Source organism: Herpailurus yagouaroundi, unplaced genomic scaffold (assembly GCF_014898765.1).
Source record: "Herpailurus yagouaroundi ecotype Mexico unplaced genomic scaffold, PumYag 403, whole genome shotgun sequence".
Taxonomy (NCBI): Eukaryota; Metazoa; Chordata; class Mammalia; order Carnivora; family Felidae; genus Herpailurus; species Herpailurus yagouaroundi.
In genome coordinates, this window is record NW_024412620.1 from 2,197,279 (window position 1) to 2,208,052 (window position 10,774).

The 10,774-nt window shown below is 41.8% G+C and overlaps 1 protein-coding gene across 3 annotated transcripts in view; it reads left to right on the forward strand.

Moving 5' to 3' along the window:
* C4BPA (complement component 4 binding protein alpha) overlaps positions 1-10,774 on the forward strand; it is a 53,948-nt gene that overhangs the window by 2,237 nt on the left and 40,937 nt on the right. For all 3 annotated transcript variants that reach the window (XM_040463567.1, XM_040463568.1, XM_040463566.1), the window contains exons 2-4: positions 7,814-7,980; positions 9,034-9,216; positions 10,283-10,382. In XM_040463567.1, the coding sequence (XP_040319501.1) occupies positions 7,839-7,980; positions 9,034-9,216; positions 10,283-10,382 (425 nt within the window). In that variant the 5' untranslated portion in view covers positions 7,814-7,838. The remainder of the gene's footprint in view (positions 1-7,813; positions 7,981-9,033; positions 9,217-10,282; positions 10,383-10,774) is intronic.

The following is a 10,774-nucleotide window of genomic DNA, read 5'->3' on the forward strand; positions in this document are numbered from 1 at the left end:
CACACCTGTCACGTTGACTGTAGCTCTTGAGTTGGTTTCACTTTTATTGGAATTCAAAAGGTGATGATGTCATTGAAATGTGAGGATAGGGGCGCCTGGGTGGCGCAGTCGGTTAAGCGTCCGACTTCAGCCAGGTCACGATCTCGCGGTCCGTGAGTTCGAGCCCCGTGTCGGGCTCTGGGCTGATGGCTCAGAGCCTGGAGCCTGTTTCCGATTCTGTGTCTCTCTCTCTCTATGCCCCTCCCCCGTTCATGCTCTGTCTCTCTCTGTCCCAAAATAAACGTTGAAAAAAAAAAATTAAAAAAAAAAAAAGAAATGTGAGGATATTTACTAGGGAATTCTTACCTTTTCAGTGGGCAGCTAATAGCATTCTAGACTTCGTATGGAATGGAAAGATGACCTAAGTTTCCTGTCATCATTTGTGAGATGAGAAACTGACCCAAGGAGCTGACATGGCTTCTTCAAGATCACAGAATTAGACTGTGGTATTGACTGAGGCTCAAATTCAGGTCCTTGGCTCACAAGTCCTAGCCTCCAACCCCATCCTCTGTGGTCTGCTGAATCCTGTGCAGGTTCTGCTGAGGAACCACAGGGAGTAGTGATGGCAAACGGTGGATACCACCCCTGGCCCGCCGAGTCACCATACTCTTTAGTTCACTAAGAACCAGCGAGGAAAGTGGGCTCACTGTATCATTTATGTCTTCACAACTTGCAAAGCACTTCACAGATATTATTCCATTTGGTCCTCGGGAAGGCAGTTAATCCTTCTCACTCGGAAGGGAAAACTATATTGATTTATTTATGTCACATTTATTGGATAACTATTATGTGTCGGGTCCAATATCAGATCAGCACCAGGAAGTTGAACAAGCATCTTTGTCTCCAAGGGACCCACAATCTATTTTAGGAGGCAAAAGTGAATAGATAGTGAATGGATACGATACAATGTGGTATTACAACTGAGGCATCAGCAAAATACTAGGGGAGCCTGGAGGAGGCTGATATTTCTCGGTGGGGTTGGACAATTCATCATTAAGGAGGTGACATTTGACCTGGACGGTGAATTAAGAGGAGTTTGGAGGTTAAGCGCATCCATGCACATGAGATATTATATGCAAATGCTTGCAGGTGTTTCAATAAATCCAGGATGTGTTTTGGGAAAGGTAAGCACCTGCATGAAGTTGAAGTGCAGTGTTTTAAGTGAGCAGAAACAGAGGGATGTTTGGGAGAGGTATGGAAACCTTGTAAACGGAGGACCACAGGAGTTTCAAGCCAACTGCTTTTTAGGAATGTAACAGCATCAGCCTGGAAGCTGGCTTAGACCTGTTTGGAGGTTTCTGCAGTGGCCGAGGGTGGGTGAAGGGAATTACGACAGCCTAAACCCGGACTATGGACAAGGGTTGTAGGAGAGAGTGGCAGATTCTAGTGCTGCTATGGCCAACGTGATAGGACTCAGAGACTCTGAATATGGGAAGGGACAAGAGAGAGGAGGCTGGGATGAGTCAGGTTTCTAGTCTGGGCGGCTGCGTGGAGATGATTACTTTAGCTGAGATCTTTGACACGGGGGTCAAGTGTGTTGGAGAGAAGACAGAGGGTTTCATTTGGGATATGTTGGATTCGAGATGCCTGGGAGATACAAAGGAAGCAGTTAGGACTTTGGGAATTAGACCTTAAGCTTAAAAGAAAAAAAAAAAAAACAAAGAGAAAAGAAAAGATTTTTGCTTCAGTAAGAAATCTAACAATCAGTTATCAGGGGCTGGAGGGTTGACGAAATAGGGAGAGCTTGGTAAAGGGTCATAAGTTTTCATATATAAGATGAAGAAGTTCCGAGGATCTAAAATAAAACACACGGACTATATTTGATAACACTGTATTATATAATTGAAATTTGCCAAGACAGTAGAACTTAAATGTTCTCACACACAATAAAAGGATAAGTGTGTGAGATGGTGGATGTGTTCATCAACAAGATGGGTGGTGGGGCACCTGGATGGCTCAGTCGGTTAAGCATCTGACTTTGGCTCAGGTCATGATCTCATGGTCCGTGGGTTCGAGCGCCGCTTTAGGCTCTGCGTTAATAGCACAGAGACTGGAGCCTGCTTTGGATTCTGTGTCTCCCTCTCTCTCTGCCCCTCCCCTGCTCACGCTGTCTCTCTCTCTCAGAAATAAACATTGAAAAATTAAAAAAATAAAAAGATGGGTGGCCGGGGCGGGGCGGGGTGGGAGCAGTCTTTTCTCAAGGTGCACAAATATGAAATCAGAGTGATATGTTCTTTAAAAATCTTAAAATTTAGTCACTTACACTTCAATAAAGCTGACATTTAAAAAAAGAAATCCAACAGAGTGAAAAGTTTGAGTTTACTTTCAGGATTACATGTGACAAGTGCGCTGATTTTGTTTCTGGATTTGCAAAGAAAACTCACAGGTGTTTGTCACAGTCAAAAGCAGCAATGTAATTTAAATATGATCCCAGACAAAAAATAATTTGTGAAGGTAACCCGTTGGAATTGTAGACTTTTCCAGAGTTGAAAGGTACAGTCAGGCGGCAGAGTAATGATCTCTAAAGTCTTAGAAATAACCTCTGCAAGGTCAGTTTTATGATGCAGGTACCTGCTTTTGTGAGGCTACAGGGGAAGACAAAATATTTCCTCCTTATTTTGCCGAGATTTCTTTGACTAACTTGTAGAAACTTTCAGTTTGGAGACTCAAAATTTACATATGGGACTGAATAAGGCAGAATAAGAGTTTTGTTAACAACAGAGTTTATGAAGCGTGTAAGTGTTTGCACCTACAGAAGACAGTTGGGCTCAGAGGTCTGTGAGTGATTCCTGGGTGATGGTCATCGTCACGGGAGTAGGTGAGTTCCTCTCTGGAAGACGACGAAGACTGGGGGGAAGAAGAACCCCCCAGAACAGGCCCCCAGGGGTGCCAGAGTCTCTGCTCTGGGTGTAGGGTTGGGTCTCACGATCACCAAAGACCACAGTGAAGGCCCAACTAATGACTTCTGGGTCAAGTCCAAGTGGGCTTTCCTCTGCGCTGGGGCTTAATTGAAGTTCCCTTGTGATGCAGGCAGACGTCATTGCAATTGTATATCATCATTCTGATGATGCTTTGACTCCAGGAATTCTGGTCCTGTTAGGGTCACATGCCAACCCCGATCCCCTCACTTCCTTTTCTAACATTTCTTCTCAATGTTTTCTGAGTTCCAGCTGTGCACCACGCCAAGCTACTTCGCAGCAATTCCAAGGGGCGTGTATAGTTTTCATTCCTATTTTATAAAAGAGGAAATTGAAGCTTAGAGGGCTGCGTATCTGGCCCAGGGCCACACAGTTCCCATCTGGTGGAACCAAGATTCAATCCACATAGCCTGGATCTGACTCCAGAGCCCATGCCCCAGGGCCTGGCCACATACTGGCCTCTTGTGTCCCCAGCACTGTGTCTGTGGCCTCGGCGTGAGGCTGAGACATATGAATTCCTCACTCTAGTGTAGGGTCTGTGTGTGTGGCTGCCTTTTATCTCCTGTCATAGCCTGTGGAGGGAGGGGAACTAGTTTTTGTTCATTCTTTCCCTCCTCACGGTCCTCTGTTGAATGGTTGAGGATATGAGGACTTCAGGTTAAGGAGGGGGAAGAGCCTGGGGTAAAATCGTTGTGGTCTGTTCTCATTAAGAGACAGGTGTGTCTTACCTTAAAATCAGTAGGAGCTCAGGGTCGCCTGGGTGGCTCAGTTGGTTAAGCATCCGACTCTTGGTTTCAGCTCAGGTCATGATCTCGTGGTTCAGGAGTTCAAGCCCCACGTCGAGCTCTGTGCTGACAGCACAGAGCCTGCTTGGGATTCTTAATCTTTCTCCATCTCTCTGCCCCTCCCAGTCACTCTCTCTCAAAATAAATAAATAAACTTTAAAAAATTTTTTAAAAAATCAGTTAAGCTCTGGCCTTGACAAAACACTGTAAGAGTAGATATGGATGTGGGGCAGTATTACCTTTCTTTAAAACATTTTATCATTAGGTGCTTTTTTTTTTTTAATGTTTATTCATTTTTGAGAGAGAGAGAGTGTGAGCAGGTGAGGGGCAGAGAGAGAGGGAGGGACAGAGAATCCGAAGTGGGCTCTACCCTGACATCAGAGAGCCCTACTTGGGGCTTGAACCCATGAACCACAAGATCATGACCTGAGCCTAAGTTGAACACTTAACCAGTTGAGCCACCCAGGCGCCCCTGTCACGAAATGCTTCTGCATGTGAATTCAACAAACATTTATTGAGTACTTTAACTGTGTGAGGCACAGTGCTAGGTACTAGGTGAGGCAGAGACGAGTAAGCACCCACCTCTGACTTCAAGGACCTTGCGGTCTAGTGTTGCGGACAGACTTCGGATGTTAATTATAAGCCAAGTCAGAATCAAAATGATGAACACTGAGTTGTAATTAGAATATGGAGACTGGCTTGGAGGAAAGAAGGGGCCATTGGATAAGGGGCTGGCAGAATGAGTAGGAATTAAAGAGGGAAGAAGGACCAGCAGGTGATATGGGCAGGAGTGTCCTAGGAAAGTATTTGGGACTGTCAGAGATCCAGGTTGTTCAGGCCAGCCAAAGCATGAGGGCTCAGACCAAACCCCCGAAAAGGTCTTTGCCAGAGGCCAATTGAATGAGTGCCAATTCCTGAAGGATCAGTTTGCTGCAACCATATTTGCTGAATTTATCGGATTATCAATTTACTGAACGTTGTTTTATTTTTTTAATATAATTTGTTGTCAAATTGGCTCACATACCGTGTGTAAGATATACTCTTGGTTGTGGGGGTAGATTCCCATGGTTCGTCACTTACCTGCAACACCCAGTGCTCATCCCAACAACTGCCCTCCTCAGTGCCCAGCACCCGTTTTCCCTCTCCCCCATCCCCTATCCACCCTCAGTTTGTTCTCTGTATTTAAGAGTCTCTTATGGTTTGCCTCCCTCCCTCTCTGTTTGTAACTATTTTCCCCCTCCCCCACGGTCTTCTGTTCAGTTTCTCAAGTTCCACGTATGAGTGAAAACATATGGTATCTGTCTTTCTCTGCCTGACTTATTTCACTCAGCATAATACCTTCCAGTTCCATCCACGTTGCTACAGATGGCATGATTTCATTCTTTCTCATTGCCAGGTAGTATTCCATTTTATATATAAACCACATCTTCTTTATCCATTCATCAGTTCTGAACATTGTTTTAAATACGCATTTTGAATATACTCAATGATTACAAATATATGAATTTTGAACATAACTAACGAATATGTTCCTTGTAGCAGTATCTTAGGTATTTCTATTCAAATTCTTAAAGGTAGGGATTTAATCTTATGGCTGTGTTTTTATAAATATTCTCATGAATATTTTCCCCTGGTATATCCAATGTGTATTTTTTATTGTGAACATAACAACTGCAACAATTCATATGAGTAATTTTCACTTTATACTATTAGCTTCTTGACTTTTTATAGCCAAATTTTATTTTGCCAATGCATTGGTATTTTTATTTTATTTTATTTTATTTTTTTTAATTAAAAAGCTTCCATTTAATTTTTTAAAAATACGTATGGGTATTCTTATATCTCTTTCTTCAATTTCACTGAAATTCAACAAACATGAACTTATCAAAAATTGAAGAAAGTCATTTCTATCGTTTTTACAGCTCGTAACAATTTTTATTGGATGGGAGAAATTTATCATACTTGCAAATTTCACAGATGATTTGGTGGATTGTGTTTCACTATGTGAAACCAGCCTTACCCCCGTCTGTCTCCTGTCTCATCCAGATGGTTAGCCAAGAGGAAGAGAGAGACTAGAGATCAGGAAGGAGAAAAGAGAGGTGCAAACAAAAAAGAAAGGTGGTGTGTAAGGGCCCCAAATCTGGTCCTGGCTCCTTTCTACCTCTTTAGACAGCTTGCATGTATTCGGTACAAATTTTGTAAACATATTTTAGTAAGAGAATGCATTTGATAAGTTGGTCATCAGATTGAATTTATTTTTTCAGCAGAACTGTCTTAGCAGCTGTGTTTGGAGCTCAGGGACTAGGCTGAGCATCAGACGGAATTGCCCACAGCCGACAGCAGCTGAAGGCATGGCTTCATCAGAGATGAATTTTGGAAAGATGAGGTTAAATGAGCCATTACTCAATGAGGACGTTAGGCCCCTCCACATAGTGTGAAGGGTCATTATAATCCTTTTCCCCCCAGTAATGTGGAACAGAAATATAGGTCATCATAAATTGTTGTTTTTTTTTTTTTATTCTACAACGTGGGACAGAAATATCTCTGAGGGAAATTTTGAGGGCCCTCCCTTTATTTACACAGATATGTGTATATTATGAATTATGGACACATGGGAAGTGTAGAATTATCTGGATCTAATACGTATCAGAATAAAAGATGAAATTCAGTATTTCCTTAGGAGTTAACTTCATACAGTCCTTTGAGAACAAGGACTATTTTTTTTTTTTTTATGTTTGTTCATTTTTGGGAGAGAAAGACAGTGTGAGGAGGAGAGGGGCAGAGAGAGAGAGGGAGACACAGAATCCGAAGCAGGCTCCAGGCTCTGAGCCATCAGCACAGAGCCCGATGCAGGGCTTGAACGCATGACCCGCGAGATCATAACCTGAGCTGAAGTTGGACACTTAACCCACTGAGCCACCCAGGCGCCCCAGAGAACGAGGACTATTTTTAATGTAAATTTAAGATACATTGTTTTTCCCAAAGAGAACAGGAGCGGTGGAGAGAAAAGTGTCCCTCATGATTTTGCTTAAAACAAGTCTTTAAATAGTCTGATTAAATAATGAAAGTACATTTGTCACATAAATTTTTACTTTTCTTTGTATATCTATATGTATATCTATAGTTATATGTATCTCTCCATAAACCATTCTTTCAAAACTGCAAATTGCTTGATGGTTTATTGTCTTTGTTGACAGTTGTCATGAGGAACTCTCAATACTACACAGATCTGGCTCCTTTTCTCTGTCTCATCATTTGCCTGCCTTTTGGTTTTATTTTGTTTTACATTTGTTCCCTCTTCTCCAACTCCTCTGCCATTTCCTTGGTCAGACCATCTTGCGGCTCACGTGGCCAATTGCAATAGTCTTCCTTAACTACCCTGTTTCCTCTCTCTGTTTACTTCAGTCTGTCGTGTACACAACTGCCATACTGCTCTTTTCAGAGCATGGTAATGAGTCACTCCTTAGCTTCAAAGTAAACAAAGGGTAAACAAAACCCAAAACAAAAAACAACGATTCTTTATTCCCTAAAGAGTAGCATCTGTAAATTCCTAAACCTGACGCTTACGTCCCATTCAGACACATGTATAAGCTGCCCCTTCTTAGCAACCCCCTCTCCTCTCCTCTGAGCAAAGTACTTCCACAGAGACTAACACTCACTGTCTTGTGCTGTGACACTGTATTCATGTCCTCTCTTCCACTCTAGGCCTTAATTTTCTTGAAGATGTGGACCCCACAGCATTTATCCTGGTGCATTACGACAAGTAGGAACTCAATGACTATTTATTTTTGTTTATTTGTTTTTTGAAAGAGAGAGAGAGAGAGAGAGAGAGAGAGAGAGAGAGAGAGAGAGTGACCGGGGAGAGGGGCAGAGAGAGAAAGAGAGAGAGAGAGAGAGAGAGAGAGAGAGAATTCCAAGCAGACTCCACACTCAGCATGGAGCCCAACTCAGGGCTCCATCCCATAACGCTGGAATCATGATCTGAGCCGAAATCAGGAGTTTGCTGCTCAACAGATTGAACCACCCAAGTGTCCCTCAATGACTGTTTATCAAATTGAGTTCTTTTGGCAGAGAACTGTGGGAGAAGCATCAGGTCATGCACCCCAGTGCTCCTCTAAATGGGATCCGTCATAGAAAAAAGAAAATGGCAGCCTGGCCCTTACTTAGGCTGTGGAAAGTCTCTGATCCAACTCTGTTCCAAATGACCTTGGTCGCTGCTCTATTTGCTACTGTCCTTGGTGAGTAATAGAGAGGTATGTTCATTTTGGCAACAGATATTCAAGATCATCCACTCATTCACTCTTAAGACTAACAGATGATTCAACTTTGAGCGGAAAGCCACATTCAGCAACAAGGGATTTATTTGATCAGAAACTTAGAATTTGAAGGTTAAGAGGATTTGGAGTTATTTGGGATTTAAGGGTACTTCGTTTTATCCACAAAGGAAGCAGTTTTCTAGACACTTCCTCCTACCATTTCTCCTCCAGGGATTTCCAAAACAATCTGTCTCCCAAGCATGACTTGAAACAAATCTATAGGATCTATCAGCCTGACTGAGCAATTTTCACTGCTTCTGGGTCTATCTAGAATAGAGAGGGGAATGAAGTATAGACTTCTACTTGGGTTCCGGAAATGTAAATGAATCCTCTAATTTAATTCTTGCAAGGTCAGCAGGATTAAGACTTTTATGTTTCTTTTTTTTTTTTTAATTTTTTTTTCAACGTTTATTTATTTTTGGGACAGAGAGAGACAGAGCATGAACGGGCGAGGGGCAGAGAGAGAGGGAGACACAGAATCGGAAACAGGCTCCAGGCTCTGAGCCATCAGCCCAGAGCCCGACGCGGGGCTCGAACTCACGGACCGCGAGATCGTGACCTGGCCGAAGTCGGACGCTTAACCGAATGCGCCACCCAGGCGCCCCAAGACTTTTATGTTTCAAGGGCTCCATGCTTTTTCCTTCATATCACTCAAAATCCAGCATGTACCAAAAAAAAATGCAAATTAAAAATGTTGTTCTTATCCATCTCCCAGCCACCGGGGTTTCCCTTTCCTGAGGCAACCAATCTGACACGACGTTTTTATCATTACCATCATCATTATCCTTTATCGGCAAATGCGTGTTACTCATCGCTCACTGGATTCCTTGAACAATGAGGATAATAGGAGTTGTAATTTTTCCTGATTAGAGGGGAAAAGAATGGTTCTTCCTCTAAAAATCATACTACTGAAATATTGAGATGCTGTGTTTCAAGGCATTAACTTCCGCCATTCTTTGTCATTTTGGTGCCCAGGTAGTTGTGGTCCGCCACCGAATTTATACTTTGCTTCCCCAATAAATGTGTTGAACCAGACTTCCTTCATCTCTGGGACTATCCTGAAATACACCTGCCGTCCTGGCTACAGTAAGGATCCTTATAAAAGTCAGGATGTTACCTGCCGACACAGGTCATGGAACTACGATGAGTTCTGTGTCAGTAAGTATGAACATTTATTTTTCTTATTTGCGCTTTGCCCCTCTTTGCAAAATTGTCTCAGGAATTACGTTTCCTGACTGCAAGTGGTAATATTTGGTTACTAAGAAACCATCCGGTTGTCAGTTACTGATTCCAATGTACACATGTGTGCTACCTTTTGAAAAACATAAATAAAAAAACCAAAGAAGACAAAAATTACAAAGTACCTAGTTGCAGTGAAAACTAAGTTTATCCTTTACAACGTAGTTCGGTTAACACTTCTTTCCAAAGTGAACTGCAAATTCAATTTTACTATTTTGAAAACCATATTCATTCTTTACAAAGATGCCTGGGCGGCTCAGTGGGTTAAGCTTCCGACTCGATTTCGGCTCAGGCTTAATCTCACCGTTTATGGAATTGAGCCCCAAATTGGGCTCTGCACTGACAGCACGGAACCTGTTTGGGATTCTCTCTCTCTCCCTTTCTCTCTGCCCCTCCGCTGCTTGCATGCACTCTGTCATCTCAAAATAAACACGTAAACTTAAAACAAAAAGTTTTGTGGCTAGAGAGTGGTAATGTAGTTTCCAAAGAAACTTCACCCAAAATATTTGCTGTGTTTGGAAGAAGATTCTGTGATTCACTTGTGGTTGAGAATATATTCCATAACGTTTTTCCAATAGTAAGGGTATACAGTCTACGCTTTTTATTGTACCTTTTGTAACTCATGACATGCATTTTCGACTGGCCTAAATACAAAGTATATGCCACAAATATAGAATGGACCATAGCTCCCTAATCAGTGTCTATCCTGGGTCGTAGACTCCATTACCACAGTGATTTAGCGGAGTCCTTTTCTTTAGTGGTGAAATGTACCAGAAAAATATGGGATCACGTTTTGTATTCATTTATCCCCCAAAGTAAACATTTAGTGATTCAGGATCAGAAATAAGTTTGAATTTCAGCTTCTGGGTCTTTCTAGAAGCATAGGCCAGAGCTAATCAATCAATCTTCTTTTCTAATGCCTTATCTGTGAATACTTGGAATCACTAATTATCATTTGAAATTTTTTTTTTTTTTTTTTGGTCAGAGAAAAGATGCAGACATCCTGGAGAATTACAAAACGGGCAAGTGATAGTTAAGACAGATATCTTGTTTGGATCACGCATAGAATTCGTCTGCTCAACTGGGTGAGTGCGAAGCAATCTAGAAACAATTCTTTTAAGTTAATTTTTTAAAAAGTAGCTAATGTGTTCATATAGTTCAAAAGTAAAAGTGATATAAGACCGTATACGCTGAGGATTGTCACTTCTACTCTCTCACCCTCCACCCATTCCTTTGTGTCCTTAAACAGGGATCCACTTTTTTGCTTTCTTATGTATCTTTCTGGTGTTTATCTTTAAAAATACAAGTTAAGAAATTAGTATACGTTTTTATCGCACCTTTCCAATAACGAACATAACTTTGAATCTTTCTTTCTTTCTATCTCTTTTTCTTTCCTTCTTTCTTTCTTTCATTCTTTCTTTCTTTCTGTTTCTTTCTTTCTTTCTTTCTTTCTTTCTTTCTTTCTTTCTTTCTTTCT